The sequence below is a fragment of the Mastigoproctus giganteus genome, chromosome 2, assembly GCF_048544385.1.
Source record: "Mastigoproctus giganteus isolate SK-2022 chromosome 2, ASM4854438v1, whole genome shotgun sequence".
NCBI lineage: Eukaryota > Metazoa > Arthropoda > Arachnida > Uropygi > Thelyphonidae > Mastigoproctus > Mastigoproctus giganteus.
The window spans coordinates 161,539,551-161,564,597 of NC_143576.1; the positions used below are offsets into that span (position 1 = coordinate 161,539,551).

At 37.2% G+C, this 25,047-nt stretch overlaps 1 protein-coding gene across 1 annotated transcript in view; it reads right to left on the reverse strand.

Annotated features, from left to right (window-relative positions):
• Pitslre (cyclin dependent kinase 11B pitslre) overlaps positions 1-25,047 on the reverse strand; it is a 233,911-nt gene that overhangs the window by 168,132 nt on the left and 40,732 nt on the right. The window contains exon 7 of the mRNA XM_090389610.1: positions 7,418-7,576. Coding sequence (XP_090245736.1) covers positions 7,418-7,576 — 159 coding nt within the window. The remainder of the gene's footprint in view (positions 1-7,417; positions 7,577-25,047) is intronic.

The window sequence follows — 25,047 nt, forward strand, 5'->3', positions numbered from 1 at the left end:
GTTCAGATAACATTGCTACTAAAAACCACATTGTTTTAAATTACTATTTAAAATAATGTGGTTAGAGTACCACTGAAAATGGTGCCCCTTCAATAGTAACATCAAAATAAAAATTGTCACCACTGTTAATAACACTGGTTTAATTAAAGACTGTCATACTTGAAAATTATACACATCAAAACAGTAAACATTTTTGAGAAGCCCAGTTGTTATTTTTGGTTTTTAGGAGCATTAGCAACCTAAGGCCATATTGCTCCGGGGATATGCGGTGGTAATTCCCTGACCTTTCCGCATTCTCCGTATTTGGTCTAATCAAGAAACGTGCTATGCACTGCTGCTCCTGCCCACCTGGCTACAGAGGTGCCGAGAAGCCCAGTAAAGAGGCTCATGCAGTTGCCTGTGAAAGTTAATTAAGACATTAGCAAATTTGTAAAAAGATTCCATTCAAAGCTTAGTTTTACATATCCTCTTAAAAAATATATATATCTCAATGTGATCCTCTTTATGTTGTCTTGCTGCTAAGCTTTGCAGTTGTTGGTAACATCTTGGTGTAGCATGGCATCAAGAGGATGTTGATTATGACTCAAGACACTGAGTGTTCTAAGTTATCAAGAAATCACAGCCACTTTTTTTCTTTTTTTTTTTTTCCCCTTCATCCTATCAAATAATAAGCCTAGTGGCCTGCAAAATTCCTCTCATCATTTTGCAGTCTCAGCCCTTGTCTCTTCAATCCATTATTGCATTTGGATATCTTACATTTTCTATTCTACATAAATGAACACGCCAGCATTTTCTATATGCAACAATATAATATAAAACTAAAATCTTTTCTAAGACTTTTAAAATATCTGTATTTCCTTTGTTATCCAGGTGCCCATATCTATGAAGTTTATATTGCTTATGCACAACAGGTGTCTGACCATTTTTCCAATTTGAAAGCAAGTCTGTGTTGCTATGACTAGAAAACAGATCAGAAAACAAGGCATGGAACCTCTTTCCATCATGCTAGAATAAAAAAATATATAAATAAGTTTACCATACCAAACACTGATTCTGATGAAATGAACACATTGAATGCCGACTACGAGTTAATTCATACTTGGCGATCTTGGCCCAAGATGCTGATTACAAGTTAACTCAGACTGGTATGACTTGCCTTTCAGGCGCAGCCATGAGTATATTCGTAGCAAATATGTGCAACTGATGGATAGTTAGCTTCTGGGATAAGAATGAAAAATCAACCACAGCATCAGAAAACAGAATTTATTCTCAAAAAGAAATATTTTCTTCACATAAAGAGCTAGCTTATCTTAGCACACTGGACAATAATAGTGTGTTCCGTGGCATTTTTTATTTCTCATACATACTTGACACGGCTTAGTTGGAAGCGTTTTTTTTTTTTTTTTTTTTTTTTTTCAGTTGGTGGTATAGCCAACTGGAATTCAAAATAATGAATTTTACGTTCAGACCTAATCTTCTTTGGAACATTTAGAATTTTATTTTTTCTCCGATCAAAGATTCAATGCAACTTTTCCATCAAGTTACGGGTTCCACCATAAAATGTCCAAAATCCAGAGAAACTCATAACTTGACAGAAAAGGGTGTATGCGTTATGCATATATATATATTTCTATAATATGTAATGCAGTTTTTTTCGGACATCTGATGGTTTTTCTTAGCGCTGAATAATATGAGAGAATTTGATCCGTTCGATCTATGAACCAGGACCGTATGACTCATCAAAAAGCTCTTCAAATTCTGAGTCACTCGTATTACATAGAGCTCAAGCCCTTCTTCAGTCAGTGGTCTCTTCTTATCCATGTTTTAGGTTCTTTATAATACATAACAAAGTACTAAATACAACGTACATGGCAAAGTCTGTGTCACTGCAGCAGATTTACGCACAGCACAGATTCATATACAGAGAATTCTGCAAGTTACAACATGTCTGATTTAATCGAGTTAACTCTTAGTTGACTGCCGCGAAGAATTTTCTATTACATACGCCAACTACGAGATAATTCACAATGCTGTTTTTATCAGTTTTGGTGATCAATTATATTATAACTTGGGTTTTGAATAATTTAACATGCCTAACTCAGATTGGCATTGGAGACCAGTTCACCCAAATAAGCCTTGGCAGTCAACGTGTTAAAGAATCAATAATGTTCTTAATATCTACCAAAGCACATTACAAGAAGAATGATGTGTGGGTAGATTAATAAAAATCTCACCAAATAATGCATCAATGCAACCAACTCATCTGAATTGCACTTCATTTAGTGAGAAATGCTGCATTTTATTGCATTAAGACAATGCAATTAAAGAGCTATATTTATTTCAAAATAGTGAGTTAATTATAGACTTATACTTGAAAACTATACACATCAGAACCTCAAAACAGTAAATTTGAGAAGCCCAGTAAAGAGGTTCATGCAGTTGCCTGTGAAAATTAATTAAGACATAGCAAATCTGAAGTTGAGGCATATGAGGCAAGAAACAAGCTTATACAGCATCAGCAAAAAAAAAACCTTTCCATTTTCCCATCCAGTCACTCCAAACGTTTGTCTAGTTCAGCCTTAAATTTATTTAAGCTATTAACTTCCACAACAACCGATGGAAGTCTGTTCCAGAAATCAACTACCCGCTGATTAAAGGCAAACTTCTGCACATCTATTCTACAACTGTCTTTCCTCAATTTGAATCTATGGCCCTCAAGGTTCTTAGTCTGAGCAAGCAGAATGGGTTGAGCATGGCATTGAGCCTGCTCAACCCATTCAAGGCCTTATACACCTCAATCAGATCACCTCATATGTGCCTACTCTCCAGGTGCTGCAATTTGCAGAGCTTTCTCTTGGTAAGAGGACCCTTCATTTCTCTAGCCAATCTTGTTGCCCTTCTCTGTAAATGCTCAAGCAAATCTATATCCTTCCTAAAATTAGGCCTCCAGACCTGTATACAGTACTCAAGGTGTGGCCTGACCACTGCCTTATACAAAGGGATAATCACTTCCTTGCTTCTGCTAGAAAAATTCCTATATATCATTGACAAAACTCCGTGACCTGCTGTGGCAGCCCATCTGAACTGCTCAGAGAACTTCATATCTGACTGCACAATTACCCCCAGGTATTTTTCATTCTCCACCTCCCTGAGTGTAGTACCACACAGTTGGTACGTTGCTCTTGGGTTACTGCTACCCATATGCAGTACTTTGCATTTGTCAAGGTTAAACCCATCTGTCTAACTTTTCTAGATCCTGTTGCAGTAGCATACTGTCTTTAGTGTCATTAACAATCCTGCCAACTTTTGTATCATCTGCAAACTTGGACATTAAGCCTGATATACCGTCATTGATATCATTAATAAATACACAAAATAACAATAGGCCCAGCACCGAACACTGAGGAACTCCACTAATAATATTAGTCCACGTAGAGCAGTGTCCATTTATTACCATCTCTGCTGTCTCCCACTCAACCATCCCATTATCCATTGCATAACTTGCCTTTAATGCCATACTGCTACAATTTGTACAGTAGTTTTCCACGTGCAACAGTATCAAAAGCTTTCCTGAAATCCAAATATAATAAAATATCAAATTTATTTTTTGCATCCAGTTCCTTTGTGACCACATCGTAGTATCCAATCAAATTGATGAGACAAGACTTCCCCTCAACAAACCCATGCTGTGTCTGAACTATTATCGCAGTCTTGTCAAGGTGATACTGTATCACCTCATTAACCACTGACTCCATTATTTTCCGTGGAACAGAAGTTAAACTAACTGGTCTATAATTATTTGCGTCACCCTTTGTGAATTGGGGATACATTTGCACATCTTCAGTCCATGGGGACCTCACCTGAATCTAAGGATGCTCTCATAATTATGGCCAAGGGTTTGCTAACTTCCCTCACTGCCTCCTTCAATATAACTGGATAGATTTCATCCAACTAGGTGCCTTTTTTATGTTTAACTTCAACAATTTCTCCTCTACTTTGGTCTCAGTTATTGCAAAATCACTTAGCTCCTTGTTAGAGTTTGATAAACTTCTGGCATTCCCCTCCTTGAATAACTTTTCATGTGTGAATGTATATGCAATATATTCATTCAATTTATCAGCTACCTGAGCATGATCACAATATCCAACTCATCTATGTTAAGTGGTCCAATCTTATTCATCCCTTTCCTTCTAGAGTTCACATAAGTAAAGAATACTTTGCTGTTTTTCTTTGCATCCTTTGCCAAAGATTTCTCGTAATCTGCCTTTGCCTGCCTAATCTCCTATGTGACTTGATTACAGACTATTTTATATGTGCCATAGGCTTCTGTGTTGCCTGATAATTTATATGCATCCCATACATTTTTCTTCTGTGCCACGGGCCTCATTAATTCATCCGACATTCATTTAGGCTTAAACGCTGAACAGTATTTCTTAGTTGGTACGAAAAGCCTAGTAAGCCTCCAAGATTAAGTTCCTGAAGGCTTCCGATTTAGAATTCACCGTTGGTAACATCATCAGTTGATCCCCTGTATAGAATTTAAAAACTGTCTGAGACCTCTGTAGTCACCTTTACGAAAGCAACAGCCCTTCCCTTAATGTTGATGGTAGTTACATCTTTAAATAAATTCCACATCAGTACATTGTGATCACTGTCACCCATTGGTTCCTTTATTTGCAAATTCTCAATGCATGAATAATCACTGCTGATTATCAGATCAAGAGAATTACTACCTCTCGTTGCCTCTCGAACATGTTGCTGTAGAAAATGGTCATCCAATAAATCCACAAAAGTCTTGCTAGTGTGCAAGTTACCCACCCACAAGTTCCAGTCAATATCTGGAAAGTTAAAATACCCCATTATAAGACATTCTGATTTACTGGCCTACTCTATTTCTCTACACAATTGCTCATCAGATACATTAGGCCCATAACACACACCTACTCTTATTTTCCCTTTCCCAGTGCTTATGTCACACCAAACTGACTCAATATTGCCTTGTCTACCCATGCCAACTGGATGCACTTCCTTAGATTGTGTGTTTCTTAACTAACAGCATAACCCCCTCCTCCTTTCTACCCTGTCTATCTTTTCTGTACATACAGGTGGGCCTCGATTAACGCGATTAATTTGTCCTGCGAGTGCATCGCGGAAAACGGAAACGCGTTAATCGAGATTGTTGTCGATAGCCGACAATCTTCTCTGGGCCCTGGCGAAATAAATAATGCAGAGAACCCCAAACCTTTTGTTTGAGGTTCTCTGTGATACGAAAGATTTCATCTAATTCTTTTACCGTTATCTCCTTCGCGGTAACATTTTCATCTGACTCATTTAAAAATTTGAATTTTTAAATGCAAGTCTGCATTGACTTTATTAGCAGGAGACAAACACATCTTCTTCCGATGGAACACACCGGGGCAGGTAGCAGGCAAACGTTTGTTTATTGACCGTACGACTCGCAGTAAGCTTAATGCGCGATTCAAATCTTCTTTCAACTATCGCATAAAAAAAAAAAAAAAAAGATCGCGTTAACCGGAAATTTGCATCGTGTAAAGTGAAAAGTGGTATCATTTTTCAAATAGCATTAACTGAATATCGCGTTAATCGAACTCGCGTTATGTGAGGCCTAGCTGTATTGTACTTGACAAATTTCAATTGTGTGACACCATGTCTCTGATATCCCAACAATATCTGCCTTTGATGCAGTGATCAGCACTTCAAATTCATAAAATTTATTTACTATACTAGAAGCAGTGCAAAAATCGCTTTTGCCTTACTTGTTCTACTATGACTACTACCAGTCCTGGAAATCTCCAGCACCTTGCTTTCCAGGCTGCTGCTCATTCTAGGAAGAATCACTTTTGCCTCTGCCTGCAGCCACTGTTAACCTTTTAGTTTGTTTATCCCTCCCAGGCTAGCAGTTTTCCAACCCACCTAATACTGCCTCAATAGCAGCAGCAAATATTCTTGCACCCTTTCTATTTAAGTGTACCCCCATCCCTGTAGAAGCAGTCTCTCCTTTTAGCAAGCACACACCACACTGAAAAAAATTCTACCCCGTGAGCCTTGCACAATCTCTCCAGGGCCAAACTGATTGACAAGGCTCTCATCATATACTCCCTCATATCGTATCTGGGCAGAATTGCAGACACCATCGAATTTAACCCTAATTTGTGACTTTTTTTTCAGTCCTGACCTGTACTTGTTAAGTAAATCTGCAGATCTCCAACTCATTAATGTCATTAGTGCAAATGTGTACAACAATATCACCTTTTATGCCCTTAAAAGACTATCTGCCGTACAACATCACTTTCGCCCCTGGCAGACATACTCTGGTCCTGTTCCACGTATCTTTTTGCATAATATATTTCCTGTCTCCCTGACAATAGAGTCACTAACAATAATTACTTCCTGTAGGACTAGTGCATTCTGCCTTGGAGACTGCCGCTGGGTTGCTTGATGCACAGGAGTGAGCTCTGTCATTGAGTTGGGCAGCTGAGAGCTTGATGGGCATCTCACATTAATTTCTCGAGGGCATCTCATCTACCCTACATCTCAAACGCGCATAGAAGCCCATCAGAATGCAGAGCTGGTGCCTAATTTCTTCACAGTCTCTACACCTAGCACACACAAAGACATCCTCCTTGGCTAGATCATGTCCTGTTCTAGACAAGTTTACAAACATTTCACCTTTCACACATTTTTTTAGACTGTGATGTGTTGAAGAATCGCCCCCTTCGGTTCTCCCACGAGTCACAGTACTATCGCTACTTTGTGCTTTTTGTTCTTATTGCTTTGCTGCTCTAGTCTGGGTCATGATTCCGTTTAAGTATAATTTAATTACAATGAAATTTAATAAGATTAATAAAAATTTACTGATTAATTGATAATACTATACTAATCTAACAGATTTCTAATCCAGTGCTACGTATTTCGCTATTTAGTTTTACGTTAAACCTTATGCTACGAAGTTCAGAATTTACGTTATGCTATTCCGCATCGTATAACAATGATGGCAAATTATGGACGGTAAGATCTATGGACACTAAGTAATAACTTTCAAAATCGCTATCAAAATTGAAATAAAGCAAGGAGCTTGACTAGGACTATAAAGCTACTTATAGAAAATAATTTAGTATAACAATTCAGTCAATAAAACAACTAAATATGTATAAAAACTTAGCACTCGCTGGAGCTGCAAAAATCTTGGCCAACATGGTAATAACCTCATACCCAGATCAATCACACAACCTGTTGAATAATATGTGAAAATTTTTGTGTAAACTTTGATCACTTTCACCTGGAAACTTGTCAATGTGACATTAAACTAGTTTTCAGGTGAAAGTAATCATCCGTATTTCTTATTTTTAACATTTGCAATTTCATGATATGTTTTCCAAACATTAAACTTACGAACCTTCACTGTCACTACTACTGCTGCTGCTTGTTCCTGAAGCAGATAATTTCTGACCATGTAAAGTAACGTCATCTGCAGAGTGATGCTCTGCATCACTTTCATCTTCGTGGTCACTCATCTCAATATTGCGATCTTCTTCAGCTGGTTCCAAGTCCAAATCTAATAAATATCAGTATAAATAATACATTCAACACTACATTTCAAAAGGATCTATATATATATATATATACTGAAATTTAACAAAATATTATTTAAAACCGATCCTAGGGAGTTCAAAGGTTACGTTACTATTCAGATTTATTAAATAAAATAAAAGCTTTCTCACAAAAGTTCCAGGAGTGACTTATATGAAATCATAAAAATTACTTACAAACTAATGGCACTTTTTGACCTTCAAAGTAGTTTCCCTTTGCATCACTGCAATGTTGGCAACATTGCTGTAGGTTGTTGAAGCATATTGGAAGTAATTTTCAGGAATACTATTCATATATTCTCATAGCTGTTTGAATGTGTGGAGTGATCTCATCACAATAGTCTCTTGGAAACAGAAAGAAGTCCAATAGTGACAAATTTGGTGAATATGATGGATGACGTAAGGCAATGACTTGTCTTTTGGACAAAATGTTGAATAGACAGTGCAGTGAGTGGGCATGCATTGTCATACAAGAGGAATTAATTTCCCAATTTTCCCTATCGGTAGTAGTAATGAATATTCATGAATAAGTGCTATAGAATACTCTTAAAAAAAGTCTTGATTAGAAGTTACACCTGCAGGGACAAATCCTATCTGCAATTCCCTTTTTCATAAAAAAAAAAATAAAAAAAAAAGTAATCAACGGGGATCTTATTTTCTTTGAGGCAGTTAGTACATTCTTCACTCTTAACTCTTGTTTCATCGAAGTCACACTGGAAGCACCAGCCCTTACCTCCGTCAATAGTAACGAAGGCATTTCTATTAAGTGAAGCTCAAAAAAAAAAAAAAAAAAAAAAAAGGTTAGCACAAATTGCAGATTGAGTTTCCATTTGTTCTGAGACCAGGCTATGCAGAGAAAGCCTTGCATTAGATTTTCTTTTCCCCAAACAATCAGTCAAAATTTGGTGACAACTATTTTTGCTGTGTCTGCTAGCATCTGAACTGCTATTTGGTGATGTGGTTGCAACCTGTTATTCTTTTCAGTGGAAGGGGGCTTGACTCGGGATCACATTCAGCACTTCCCCTTCCATTGCAAAAATGAACGTATCACTGCAAAATATGAGTATTCAAGTTTCATCGCCATTAAGCTTCTTGCACCAGAGATGTGTCTCTGTACCACTTTTGTCTAATTTTAAACAAAATTTAATGTTCACCCATTGCTCATTCATCTATACTGGACTAATACTGGCCAAAAGAAACAGGCACAGAGATGTCAATGGGAATGCATGTTATATGCCACAACAGGAACGAATATACAGGAATTTGAATGGAAGTCGGGAAATGAATCAGAACCATTTATAAATAGGAGAAATTAAATAAATAAATTTTCTGTTTATACTCCGGCACAACAACCAAGTCAGTAGAGTTTACAATAAATCGTCAATACAAATAATATTCATCGTATTTAGTAGTCACGGGCTTGAACCCCGGTCCACTCAAGGAACACGTGCTATGCACTCTCGCTCCTAACCACTGGGCTACAAAATAACTACTGATTGAAAAAAAAATCACTTGGAATCTGTTAGGCCATACTGGAAATTCTGTGCAGGAATTTATACAGATGGTGCTCCTTCAATGGTTGCATCATTAAAAGGATTTATTTTATTAGTGAAAAATGTAAACAGTAATATTATAACACATTTCTTTCTATTCATGAAATATTGGTTTTTGCAAAAAAATAGCCATAAGCTAAAAACTGTCTAGACAGGTACAAAAAGGGTGAACTACATTAAATAGAGGTCATTTAAATTATGCCTTTTTGATAAACTTTGTGATGAAATTAGGACAAAACATGTGAATCCTCCCCATTTACATAGAGGTCAAATGTTGTCATGAACTGGAGGAGGAAAACATTTTGTAAGTTAGAGGCAAATGATGCTTGGCTGGTAAAGTTATCTTACTTAATGGATATCTCTGAACATTTGAATATGGTTGTGTCTATGAGTACACTCAGTCGGCGCCTCCGTAGCCAAGTGGGCAGGAGCAACAGTGTGTAGCATATGCTTCTTGATTAGACCGGGGTTCGAGTCCGGGACCACCAAATACGGAGGATGGGGAAAGGTCAGGGAATGACCACCGCATATCCCCGGAGCAATGTGGCCTTAGTTGCAAACACTCCTAAAAATAACCAAAAAAAAAAAAAATAAATAAATAAATAATAAAAAAATAAATAAATAACACTCAGTCTGGATGATCAACTTGCATCCTTCGGTGATGTGTTGGATTGTTTCTGAGGTCAGGTGGCATCATTGACATATGTCATTGGATGCTCCGGGGCTCCTTGGCGATATATTTTCTATAGTTTCTGGTGTTGATTACCTAGTCTTGGATGGTAACCGTGAATCCTTCAGTCTCGGGGATACTCTTCCCCAAGACTGAAGGATTGGAAGAAATTTCATCTATGTGATCTTGATGGAGATCATGTAGTGTCTGCCATGCAGCGTCTTTTCTGCCCATTGTTCTAGCTTTGTTTGTGCTTCCTGGTTGGGAGGAGACTCCTCGCTGAGGTTGAGTGTGGTATAACACTTGTCTATCTTCCTTATGGCTTGGTGGAGTGCTGCTGTGTGTTTCTGGAAGTAATTCACCAGGTTAGCAATCACTGTTTTCTGTTGCTCAATGAAGTCTATCAGGCCCTTCTTCCTCCTTTCCGAGAAATTGTTAGTCTCTCACCGGCTGACTACGGGTGGTGTTGGCAGCTCTTGGTCATCATTGTCCTTATCTTTCTCATGATATCATCCAGCTTGTTGTTAGTCCAATCTATGACCCCAAAGGAGTATGTTAGCACTGGGACTACATAGGTGTTTATGGCTCTGTGCTCCCTCCATTCAGCTTTGCTTTCAGGTTTCTGAGCCTCTGATGGTATTTTTCGGTCAGGCAGGCCTTAATTTCCTTGTGCTGTAACTGCCAAGCCTGCATCATCCCCAAGTATTTGTAGGCTTCACCCTCTGCCATGGCTTCGATCTCTTTACCAGTCTGCAGCTGGTAGTTTCGGTTGACTAATTTTTCCTGGTGCAATCCGCGAGTCTTGCATTTGTCTAGACCAAATTCCATCCTGATATCATTGCTGAATTCTTCGGTGATCTGGAGTAGTTGCTGGAGGTGCTTCTCAGTTGCAGTGTAGACTTCAGCTTGATGTCATCCATGTACATCAGGTGAGCGAGGGTGTACAGGGTCTTCCTTCCTTCTTTGAGGTTATATCTGTACTTGCTACTGTTGAGCATGGTGGATATTGGGTTAAGTGATAGACAGAACAACAATGGACTCGGGGCATCTCCCCGAAAGATTCCGCTACTGATGGGAATTGGCCTGGTTGCGATGTTTTCAATCTTAATGGTGGTACTCAATTTAGCCATCGTTTCTTCTAAGAAGTTTGTCACTATCGGATTGACTTTGTAGATCTTCAGAGCTCCTATTAGCCAACTATGAGGCACGGAATTGAAGGCCTTGCGGTAATTGATGTAGGCTGTGTACATGTTGTGGGCTTCTTGTAGGCTTGCTCTATAACTGCGGCATCTATAGTTAATTGCTCCTTGCCTCCTCTGCTCAACTGCTTGCATCATTTCTGCTGATTGGTGATTATGTTCTGGCTCTCCAAGTGGTCTGATATCTTCTTGGTTATACAGCTGGTCAGGATCTTGTACATCGTTGAGAGGCAGGTGATCAGCCTGTATTTTGCTGGGTTTCTTGTATCTTCATCCATGTACATCAGATATGTGATTCCTTGAGTGAGAAACTTTGGGATTGTCCTTTGGCGCCTTATCGTTTGGGTGAACTGCTCTGCCAGGTGCTTGTGTATGCAAGTGAGCTTCTTGTACCAGTAGTTGTGGACATTATCTATTCCTGGAGTTCGCTAGTTGTGAGAGTTCTTGATCATCTGTTTTACTTCTTCCTCCCGAATCTTCCACTTTCTCATCCCTTGTACGTCCTTGGTTTTCTTTGGTTCTAGTTCTATCCAGGGGGCTCGGCTGTTATGTCTCACTTCCCTGCTCCATACGGTGCCAAAGAGCTCCTCAATCATCTTCTGCTCGGGTGGTCTGTTCCCTTCTTTACTGTCTTCTCTGAGACTCCTGTAGAAGGCTCTTTGGCCCTAATCGAAGATTCGGTTGTTTATTTTCACACTGGGAGCTCTCTTTGTATCGGTGTAATCTGTTGCTGAGTGCAAAGAGGTTCTGCTTCAGCGTGTCCAAGTACTCTCCTATTCTCTGATTTTTTGTCTTGTGTTTTCTGTGAACGCTGTCTCTCTCTCTTCAAGATGCTCTACACTTTTCCAATTAATTTCTTACTCCTATTACCCCGTTGGTACTGGGTCAATTGGCCTACTTTGACTCTTAATTCTTCTATCTTCTGCTGCTGGTCTCTCGTTTCTCTTCCAATTAATCCTAATGGCTGCTATGGCAGCACCTTATATGGCTGTGTGGATAGCCTTCAGTGTTGCACCATTGTTGTCGAGAGGTAATGTGGTATTATTTGCTGATTGAGGTGCCTGTGACTCTCCACAAGAGTTTGTGGGGTCCATTCCTTCGAATTCTCTTAGGGACTTCTTTCACTCGTCTTATATTCTGGATATCATGACCATATTTTTTATCCTTTGTAGTTGATCGCTCACTTCCTGCTTGATTTTTTCCAAGATTGCAGGAACTATCAGGTTCTTTATGACAATGGTCCTTCTCTGATCTGCTATTCGCTGACCTGAATATCTGGGAATTGTTTCAACAACTTGGTATATAGTTTCACCCTGTATGTTGTCATATCGGTGTCTAGCTTCATTATTTCGTAGTATGCTTGCATGATGTACGTATTCATTTCAATGCTCCACTTCATGCATTGCCGTTTTCTTCCTTCCTGGGTGGTCACTAGCGTACTTGCACAGGAAGCACTTCCAGTTGGTTTGGCTGGATGGTCTTGCCCTTCTCTTGTGGTAGCCATATGGAGGACAGTGCTGTCTTGCTCGGGAGACTGTCTCTGACTTTTCAAGCTGACCCGACCCTCTGCCTAAGGATGAGAGCGAGTAACTTTATCCTGTGCCACACTCAAATGCAGTATTATTAATATTTCTCTACAACATCATCCATCTATGGAGGTGGACCTGTTTAGCTTCGGCCTATGTCCAGTGGTAGTTCTCTGGAGTGACACCACAATCTGCCTTAGCTGCCACTCCAACCTTGGAGTGCATAGGTCCACTGGAGCAACTTTCACAATGTTTATTTATTTATTTTTGTTATTATTAATTAATTTATTATTATTATTCTAATTTATTGCTATTATTATACCGGTCTCCCAGCGTGATGATAAACTGTGTTCATTTCCGCCAAGGCAGGACTCGAGCCTGGGTCCATCAGGCTGGCAGTCCAGTGTCACAACCACTGGGCCATCGAGCCCTTATTATTATTATTAATAATAAGAAGAAGATAAGGGTACAATGGCCCAGTGGTTACAACACTGGATTACCAGCCAGGGCTCAAGTTGTGTTTTAACGGAAGCAAACGCAACTCCATCACACTGGGAGACCAGTAAAATAATAATAGTAATAAAACTACTATTAATAATAATAATAAATAAAATATAAAACACCACGAAAGTTGCCCCAGCAGTTCTACCTCCTGCAAGGTCAGAGCGACGGCTAAGGAAGATAGTGGCCCCATCTGGTGTCACTCCCAAGAACTAACACTATCACTGGACGTAAGATGAAGTTACATCCTCCATAGATGGATGATGTCGAAGAGAAATAATAATCATGCTACATCGAGTGTGGCACAGGATAAAGTCACCTATGTTCAGGCCTTAGGCAGAGGGATCAGTTTTAAAAGTCAGAGACAGTCTCCCGAGGAAGCCAGTGGAGCAAGTGGCACTGTCCCCTGTATGGCTACCACAAGAGAAGGGCAAGAAAATCCAGCCCCACCAACTGGAAATTCTTCCTGCGCAACTGTGATAGCAATCACCTAGGAAGGAAGAAAACGGCAACACACGAAGTGGAGCATCGAAATGAATATGTACACCATGCAAGCATACTGTGAAATAACCAAGCTAGAGACCGATATACACAATGTACAGGTTGAGACTACATACGAAATGGATGGAATGATTCCCAGATATTCAGGTTACCGAACAATGAATAGCAGACCAGAGAAGGCCCATCATCAAGAAGACCCTGATAGCTCATGCAATCTTGGAAAAAACCAAGCAGGATGTGAGTGATGAACTACAAAGAATATGGACAACACAGAACCAGAGGAGGAAAAGCAAGAAATACAACCCAGAGAAGCTGAAGTGGAAAGAGATAAGGTCATGATATCCAGAATAGAAGATTAGTGGAAGAAGGCACTAACAGAACTCGAAGGAATGGACCACACAAAGATCCATGTGACACGAAAGCAATAGAATCCTGTGGAGAGTCACAGACCACTTCAACTGGCAAATAATACCACATTTACTCGACAATAATGGTGCAACACTGGAGGCCATCTCCAAAGCAGTATACTGTGCTGCCAGAGCAGCCACTAGGATTAATGGAACAGAAATGAGAGACCAGCAGTAAAAGAACCGAAAAAAGAAGGAATTGACAGCATGGGAAAGAAGACTTCAGCAGAAGATAGAAAAATTAAGTGTCAAGATAGGCCAATTGACCCAGTACCAACGGAGTAACAGAATGAATTGATTGGAAAAGTGAAGAGCATCCACAAGAGAGACAGTCACAGCAAACATGAGACCAAAAATCAGAGAATAGGAAAATACTTAGACACATTGAAGCAGAATCTCATCGCACTCAGCAAAAGACTATCCTGATACAAAGAGAGCTCCCAGAGGGAAATAATCAGCTGAATCTTCAATGAGGACCAAAGAGGCTTCTACAAGTCTCGGAGAAGACAGAAAAAAGGGAACGGACGACCCAAGCAGAAGATGATTGAGGAGTTCTGGGGCAGTATATGGAACAATGAAGTAAAACATAATTCCCCTGGACAGAACTTGAACAAAAGAAAACCAAGGACGTACAAGAGATGAGAGACTGGGAAGAAAAAGTAAAACAGTCGATCAGGAACTCCCACAATTGTGAACCCTAATAGATAATGTCCACAACTACTGATACAAGAAGCTCACTCGCACACATAAGCATCTAGCAGAGTAGTTCTCTCGAATGATAAGGCACCCAGAGACAATCCCAAAGTTTATCACTCAAGGAATCAAATATCTAAAGCCTAAAGAGCAAGATACAAGAAACTCGGAGAAATACAGGCCAATCACATATTTCCAAACAATGTACAAGACCCTGACCAGCTGTATAATCAAGAAGATATCAGACCACTTGGAGAGCCAGAACATAATGGCTGAACAGCAGAAAGGATGCATAGATTTATGCTCGCCATCCAAGACCAGGTAATTAACACCAGAAACTATATAGAATATACATCACCAAGGAGTCCGGAGTGTGAGATAACGCATGTCAACGATGCCACCTGTCCTCAGAAACGATTCAACACACACCACAGGGTGCAAGGTTATCACCCACACTGAGTACACTCATAGACACAACCAGGTAGCCAGGAAAATACACCAGAAGCTAGCAAGGAAATACCAGTTGATCAAAGAAATGTACCGTATCACAAGCACGAACCCCAAGCAGTACTAGAGATCCTAACCTACAAGCTCTACTGGGATCGCACCATAATCATGGACAAGACAATCCTGCACGTCAGACAGGACATAACCCTTGTCGACAAGAAGGAAAAGGCTACCTATATTATTATTGACATAGTGGTGCTCAACACTGGCAACAAACCTACAAGGAAAAAATCAGGAAGTACACAACCCTAATACAGGAGATCAAAGAGATGTGGCACATGCAACAAGTAATGACCATCCCGATCATTGTGTCAGCAACCTGTATGGTGCCAAAGACCTTACATAACAGCTTAGCAGCAATAAGTTTCCCAGAGAACCCCTACAAGGAACTCCGGAAAGTTGCAATTCTGAACACCTGTAGGATAGTCAGAGAGTTCCTTGACCAATAGTAACACCAAACATAACAACCACTCTGTGTACTTGGTAGCAGTACCCGTTACAGGGTAAAAAACCCCAAAATTAGGGAGAAATAATACAAGAGCAACAACATAATAAATTAAAAAAAAAAAAAAAAAAGTTTGGAAATCACTAATTTATAAGTTTAGTTGCTGCAAATAAAGAATCCTCACTATATTCATGGTTGTTATTTTTGGAAATAAAAAATACTTAAAACTCAAAAATCAACTTTTGGCAAAATTTATGTTATTGCACGTAATGAATTCTTGTTCATTTTTCACTAGGGTATGCCAATATATTTACTCTAAAATAAAATATGGAAACATTCATAATCTTAAGTCACTGTGCAAGCCAATATTCACACACCAGCTTTTAGAAATTTATAATGCAATCACAAATAAGATAACTCCTTGAAATTTGTTTTTCAAGTTTATATTTGCAAAAGGGAATCTAAAATTGAGGAAAGCAGCATTTGCTAAGCTCTGACTTATTAACTTTCAGATACACCAATAAATTCGTTTTCAGCTAGAGCTTCCTTGTATTAACACCTTCATGACAGATTGCAAATCACACATTTATCTGTATGGAATGATTCATTTTTATGAAATTGATCTGATCTGGTAGGAAATTTATTTTTTCTACCTTTAATGTATTTTTTTATTAGCTTACTCTAAAATGAGTTAGTGTGATTTTGAAAATTAGCACTTAATTAGTGCTAAATTTTGCATTAAAAAAACATTAATTTCAGTGACTACTGGTGAGTTGCCTCACCACATGTAATGGGTGATAAAACTCTGGTATCTATGCATGTTATTACATATTTGATGTTTTCTCTGTCATCCTATCATAATCAGAGGTGTATTGCTAAAAAAAATAGTACCGGAAAGCTTGTCGATTAACTACATATAGTTACCTTTGCTTTTTTTTCATTTGCGAAAATAAATAAGTCAAAGACTAGAATATTTGTTCAGTATTTACTTATAACTATTAAATAAAAATTTCAAAAGTAAAAAACAAAGACAAAACATTAAAAAAATCAGAAAAGAAAACAACGCAAACAAAAACTCCAAAATAATATAAAAAATACTGTTCAGAAGAATCATAGAAATTCCCACACAGGCTTGATTACGTATTCTTGTATGATGCTCTTTTGTTTGTGTTGGTCAACAGCAGAACAACGAGACCGCAACCAAGTTCGGACATAAAAAATTTGATTCCATAATTCTAATGGCGGATGATCACGCCACATCAACTGTACAGTAACTGAATCAGATTTCAGACTCAGGGTTCATAGAACAACTAGTTCTAGCATTCAGCTCGTGGAAAATCAAAATGCAGTGTTCGCACGCATCACAGTACATCTCATTCATTGGATCTCTTTATCTAACACATTGTACTTTAGTAATAAATGTTCGAGTTTCATTGTGAAATTTATATTTTTGTTTTTAAATAAAATTTTAAAGAAATCTATTAATTTTAAAGATTACTATTAATATATATTTTTAGTAGCAATGGGTAAAATAGATATTATTTCTTTTGATTATGCCATTGTTTCATAGTATTAGGTGTATAAATTTAATGATTTTCTATTATGACATTTAGAAAAAAGTACCGGAACGTTATTCCAGTGCGTTCCGGCCCAAATACACCACTGCTCATAATGTCCAGAAAGTAAAATAAATTACAAAATTTCTTCTTGTTTTGTATTGTGTAGTAATGAATAAAAAAATAATTTCAGTCAAAAATTACAGGAACCACCAGGCAGGGCAAGAGTTAAGTTTCTGATTATCGTTTTAGAAACTATTCAAGGTCGTTTTCAAAAATAACAGAAATAAATAAAGCCCATTGTAATCTGTTGTTCTTCATTCAAGATGTAAAAACACCTGTATTTTTGCATATAATAATATATAGTAAAACTACCAAAAACCAAATAGTAAAAAAAAAAAAAAAAAAAAATTTTAAAAAGTAAAACACCTTGGAACCAAAATAAAACAATCATTCACATGTAATAAAAATTCATTATTTCTATTAAATGCAGTTAATATATAATTAATGAAAAATATTACGGCATTTTATAATCACATTCATACACCAACAACTTTGAAAATCAAGAAGTGCATGGACAAATTACAGTATAAGTACCAAACACTGCTGCCACCTGCCTGTTTCTGTTGGACCAGGAAATCAGAGTGAGTCCACAATTTATTGACTTACCCTCCATCTGCCATCCATATAGGAAAGCAGGAAATGTGAGTCATTGGAAAAGACAACTTTTTTCCAGTTACCAACAGCCCAATGATGCCATTCAGATGCAAACTTTAGGTGTTGTTGGGTGGGTGTAAGCATGGGTACTTTGACCAGGCACCTACTCCAGAGGTCCATACAGAGGAAGGTTCATTGAATTATGGTCTTGGAAACACTACTGATTGTCCTCTGGTTAAACTGCCCAGTCAACCGTTCCATCCACCACTAGCCCAGTGACTGCTGCTGCTACTCTCTCTCTCTCTCTCTCTCCACTATCTGTCCACTCTTTGAAAACCTTAACTACAGCACTCTACAAACAGCCCACAAGATTCAAAATTTCCACAATACTACTACCCTTCAACTGGTACTTCAATTGGTACCACCATCACCTTTTGAAGTCCATCAGATCACATTACTTGCCCATACTGATCAAGTACTTCATATGGATTGCATGCGACAAACCTGCAATATCACATTCATTGGTTCTTACCAATGTACCATCGGGTGGGGAGAAACAGCCAACTGCTAAAACATGGGGGTGGTCAAGAGATGTTTTGAATGGACAATTTATTTCAGTCATATTCGCATGAATTTCTATATGTAAGCATTTAGCCCCCCACCCAGTTTTGCAATAAAAAATTAAAATATTTACCTCCTACGTTTCTTACATAAACTACAAACTGTCTATAAGCTGCTGAGTGTGATGAAACAACTTTTCTTCACACAGGAATAAAGCAGGCAAAATATTATGAATATAGCATAGCACTCGGTAGTCCACTGGTCATTCTTCATAATTCAAAAATAAAAAAAAAAGTTGCAAAAGTAAAACACCTGATGAACACTACCTAATGAACAGTCACCAAGAAACCCTCCAGTGGATTGTTCTAGCATAAATGTGTTAATATATCATCATGCAAGAGTAACAATATGAAATATTATTTTTCTTCTATTGCTCCTTAATTAAAACAATACAAGAACCATAAACAATAAAAACCCATAAAAATTAAAAATCAAATGCTCAATAAGAATTCCAGTATGTAAATTCCAGTTAAAACACAGAAAAAGTATCAAGATGCAAAATTTTTCTTTAAAGTGAAGAATCACTTTAAACCTTAACCAAAGGGCTTTTCAGTATCTCTCCATACAGGAAGTCACCACTTCCTCAATGAAGAATATCGAAAAGCCCTTTGGTTAAGTTTTGAAGCGATCCTGTGCTGTAAATAAAAACTGTGTATCTTTATGGCTTTTGTGTTTTAATTTGAATTTTAAAAATGGAATTCTTAGTGAAAAATGTTTTGGTTTTTAATATTTATGGTATTTATATATTATTTTAAACTCAACAAAAACACAAGTGAGTACTTAATGTTAATATTTCATAATACTATTTGCTGATATTAATAAAAAGAAGCTTTGGCTAAAAAAAATAACTCAGTATATTTAAAAGTTACAAAAGTGAAATATCCTGATAGTGGCAGTAATTATTTTTTTAGAAAAGGGCTTGAAACTTTCACATCACAATTCATATGTGATATAATGTGGCTGTGTGCAAATATTTTTTTTTACCTTCTTATGAATGATACTACACTCGCTCACTCTAAAACTAAAATGTGTTTAAAACACAATATTTATTTTTTCTCTTTTTCTTTTAATATGTAGCATCACCTTATCCCATCTTCAGATGTATTAATATATTTTTCTTTAAAGTGAATGTAGCATAGCACTTGGTAGTCAGTGGACTACCAAGTGCTATGTTCACACAGTTACACAGTTTTTATTTACAGCACAGGATTGCTTCAAAACTTAACCAAAGGGCTTTTCGATATTCTTCATTGAGGAAATGGTGACTTCCTGTATGGAGAGGTACTGAAAAGCCCTTTGGTTAAGGTTTAAAGTGATTCTTCACTTTAAAGAAAAATATTAATAGCACAGCTAAAAATAAATACTTAGAACAGATATTATTTTGTTTTTCTGGTAACAGCCACATAAATGCTGTGGTGATGCTAATTTAAAAAATATATATATTAACTGAAATAACAATAAACTAAAAGTTTGTTTTTTCAGTTATTATATATTAGTGTAAATAGACAAAAGGGAGTCAGCTAGCACAATAAGCTACTTATCCCTATGGTTGGCTCTAGGCAAAAAGAATGAATGAATATCCGTGAAGGGCTTCCAAGAGTTTCTACTGATTTTTAAAGTAAAATTATGCTTTACTGAAACTTGAAATTGGAGGTGTTACAATCAAATCTGTCTATTAAAGTTCAGTTATCATAAGCAAAATATTTTATTACTAACAACATAAGCATACCAAAGAAGCATATGCAAGAAATCCAATTAGCATTCCATGGAAAAGTTCATCCAGAATCATTTAAAGAAACAGAATCAGCCTTTCAGTTAAATCTATTTTGAATCATCACATATGCAAAAAATGTATTGGGTTACAACAAAGGAAAAACTTTGTGTGAAAACCATAAGCAGTTAGTGCAAGAACAAATAAATTCATTTGTTAGTGCAAGAACAAATAAATTCATTTGTACCAAAATTCATTATTTGAAACTGTGTCAAGTGCACCCAATATAGTAAGCATGGCTAAGGAAGAAATAAAGTGCCAAAAGCATTTGCTTCAAAAAAAAAAAAAAAAAAATATATATATATATATATAAAACATTTAAAGATGTGAAAAAGACCAACCAAACTGGATAAATTGTATGCTGAAACCATTTCACTATGGTAGAATGAAATAATCAAGATACACATTAGCAAATGCTGCAAGGGTCAACAAGATCTCTGTTGTGCCTGACAGTGAATGAGGACATACACTGCTAAAATGCTATTAAAACAATCATCAAAGCAAAGACCATCAACATCAGAATCTTAAATGGAAAGGCATGGGATTAGCAGAAGAATTAAGTCAATACAAGTATACAGGTATTGCAATATCTTCAAAAGAAGAAAAAATGGAAGTGAAGTAGCTAAATAATAATTTTAAACTAATTTATTCTGGAAATAAGATACAGTGCAAGAAAGGTAAAGCAACCGCTTTCAGAACTAGTTTAGAAGAAAATTTAATTGGCTGAGAAGCATTAGCAAGTACAGTTGTGGATAAAATTTAAGTTGGAAAGTTGGGTAATGAAATTTGTCTGTGCATATGGCATAAGTGAATGCTCAAAAGCTGATGAAAATAGAACAATTCTTTTAAGAAAGAACAGTAGAAACTGATGACAAGGAAAAATAGTAATGGCAGGAGATGAAAATTACATGTACAGATATTTTAGAAAAATTTGAAGAGAAAGTAAACCTAAAATAATGGTAAAGTGATGTGGTGTCATTCAGACATAAGGGAAGCAGAATTTGAATATGGGGAGTGTCAATTTTTTGCAAAACCATGCACTCTTAATTACAAACACGGTATTTCATGGCACGAGAAGTATTATCTAAACACGAGAGGTATCAGAACCTACATAATTTCTTTGTCTATCTATCAGCATTTATTAACATGATTCCCAATAGATGGGTTTTCATAAAATTTTATATTTGGTTCATTCTTTTAGCAAGATTTGTTGAACAGGCCCAAATTTCATTAAAATCAGAAAAATAGTAATCTGACAATTATGATTTCTTTGTCTGTCTCTGTCCACAGGTAATAACTCAACTTTCAGCAGAAGAATTTTTATGAAATTTTACATTTGGCTCTTTTAGAGCAATTTGTCAAGTTTCAAATTTTGTTAAAATTGAACCAATAGAAATCCAGCAATTATTATTTACTTTTAAAACACATACCAAACAGGCTATCCACATACTCTATATTGTAGTGGAAGCATTGGATATTATGTTTGTTGCCAGGCACCGACTGGCAGATTGAATTGGGCAATAGGGTGAATGCAATTAAAAATTATGTTTTCAGTTCTTCAACGAAAGTAATTGTTTTTTGCTAATTCTTTTGTTATAAATTATGAATTATTACTATTTGCTAATGCATCTGAACTGTAACTCACTGCATACATTAACTAACTTTTAAACTAGTTGATACCATATTATTCTGTACCTGTCTGCATATTTAAAATAAAATAAAAACTGACAAACGTTTTTTATTTTTTAAGAAATTGAAAGGTAAACATAATTGTCAATGAATTTTCCGAACTATTTTCATCCAATGAAGAAGATGAATAAATCCTTGGGTTTTAAAGCTAAGTGACACTGTATATTTGTGTAAAAAAATATATGTAATATATTGTAAATATACTGATATTAATTCATGTCTTTCTAACACCAAGCATGTCTTGAAATCAAGCTTAAGGTTTTACCTGGCATATAAACCAATCTTAAAATTTTGGATGACATTTTAATGCTTCAAAGGTCAACTTATATGTTAGAATATAAGGTACGAAGAGAAAAAGAATAAACCAGATAAAAAATTCTGCTATAATTCCCCTATAATTCTGCTTGGCAGAATTATAGGCAAACCAACATATATTACTAGTGAGCTGAATCCTTAGATATTTTGTATCCCTATTTTATATCAATCAATACTTTGCATCAATTTTCATAACTGAAAGCCCTTATAGAGGGGGGGGGGGGATATGATGAAAACATGCCTTAGCATTGTAAGATACTGATATTACACAAGAAAAATCTAAAAAAAAGGCACTGAGCTTGAAAGTGGGTAAGCTGGTCCTAGATACAGATGGTATTTAGCCGGTCAGCAAAGCAATGGGACAAATATTTAGGGTTAATTATGAAACTGTTTTAAGATTCAGGGGTAATCCCCCACCCCCATGGACTGGAGAAGTGTCAATGTCTTCCCAATGCACTGGGGTAAGGATCAATTGAATAACTATAGACCAGTTAGTTTACTTCAGTGACTTAGAAAGTTATGGAGTCCATGGTCATAGAAGTGTTACAAAATATCCTTGAGAAGTATCCTTACAATATATCCTTGAGAAGTAAATGAATCACAACACAGATTTATAAAGAGAAAATCTTGTCTGATAAATTATTAATGTTGTCATATGGGAGATGGATGCAAGAAAGTGTTTTGACAATATACTTACAGAGTTCAGCAAAGCATTTGAAATGGTCCCACATGGAAGGTTGATATACAAGCTAGTCTACTGGAGTCATGGGTAAGAACCTGAAGTGGACTGAGGGATGGCTGAAGGACAGAAGCCAGAAGGTTATTATAAATGGTCTTTCTTCAGAGTGGGTTAGTGTTATAAGTGCTATCCACCCAAGTTTTGGTGCCAAAGCCTTCTTGTTTTTTTATCTTCTTGAATAATATCAGGGGACTAAAGGATGTTGAAATTTGCAGATGATAATAAAGGCTGGGAGGTTGATTAATAATGCAAGCCAAACTCAGCTCCTTCAGAATGATTTGGTCAGGATTTATGGGTGGTCAGTGAAATAGCATTTGCCTTTTTATGATATTAAATGTAGGGTTCTACATTTGATACCATTATATGTATTGGGAAATAATAATTTCACAACACATTTAATTTGGGAAATTATAACCAAAGAATAATTTACACACTATACACTAAGTGGAATGGGGCTGAAGAACATAAATGAGGAGACAGACTTGGGTGGTTCGATACAGCGAGAAATGAAGGTGAGCAGCAGTGTTAGCAGGTGATCAGGAAGGAGCACTTTTGCACCCAGAGAAAAGAAGGTTACAGTTCCATTATATAAGTCAGTGAGATGGCATTTGGAATACTATATTTGGGCTTGGAGGCAGCATTTAAGGAAAGACATCGAACATCTTGAAAGGTCCGAAGAGGAACGACCCATTTAGTACAAATAGCAAAGGGAAATATGAGAAGAGATTACAAAGGTAGTAGTAGTAGTGGCATGTGATACAAGAAAGCAAGTGTATGAGCTTATGCAGCATCAGCCAAAAAAAAATATAAATAAATAAATCAAAAAATCAAAAAAAAAAAAAAATTCACACCATTCCCTCCAAATGCCTGTCCAGTTCCTCCTTAAATTTATTCAACCTATCAACTTCCACAACGACAGATGGAAGTTTGTTCCAGCAATTAACCACCCGCTGGCTAAAGGCAAATTTCCGCACATCTATTCTACATCTGTCTTTTCCTAATTTGAATTTATGGCCCCTTAGGTTCATAATCTGAACAAGTCGAAGGATCCCATCACAATTCAGCATGCTCAACCCATTCAAGCCCTTATACACCTCAATCAGATCACTGTGCAGGTGCCTAGTCTCCAGCCACTGCAATTTGCAGAACTTAAGCCTCTCTTGGTAAGAGGATTCCTTCATTCCCCTCACCAATCTTGTTGCCATTCTCTGTACGCGCTCAAGCAAATCTACATCCTTCCTAAAATGAGGCCTCCCTCCAGACCTGTACGCAGTACTCAAGGCGTGGCATGACCATTGCCTTATACAGACAATCACCTCCTTTTCCCTGCTAGCAAAATTCCTACATATCATTGACAAAACCCCATGACCTGCCCTGGCAGCCTGTCTGCATTGCTTAGAAAACTTCATATCTGACTGCACAATTACTCCCAGCTCCTTTTCATTTTCTACCACCTTAAGTGTAGCACCACACAATTGGTACATTTCTCTGGGGTTACTTCTACCCATATGCAGTACTTTGCATTTGTCAAGGTTAAACTTCAGTTGCCACTTCTTAGCCCATCTGCCCAAATTATCTAGGTCCTGTTGCAGTAGCACACTGCTATTACTGTCATTAACAACCCTGCCAACCTTTGTATCATCTGCAAACTTTGACATTAAGCCTGATATACCTTCATCAATATCATTGATAAATATACGAAACAACAGTGGACCCAACAACGAACCCTGTGGTACTCCACTAATAACATTAGTCCATGAAGAGCAGCACCCATTGATTACCACCCTCTGTCTTCTCCCACTTAACCATTCTTTTATCCATTGTAGCAACTTACCCTTAATACCATTCTGCTCCAATTTGTACAATAGTCTTCCATGCGCAACGGTGTCAAACGCTTTCCTAAAATCCAAATATATATCAAAATTATTTTATGCATCCAGTTCCTTTGTAACCACATCATAATATCCTATCAAATTTGACAGACAAGACTTTCCCTTAACAAACCCATGCTGTGTCTGATTATTGCTGCAGTCTTGTCTAGATGATCCTGCAATTGCAATGCATCTTTAACCAGTGACTCCATTATT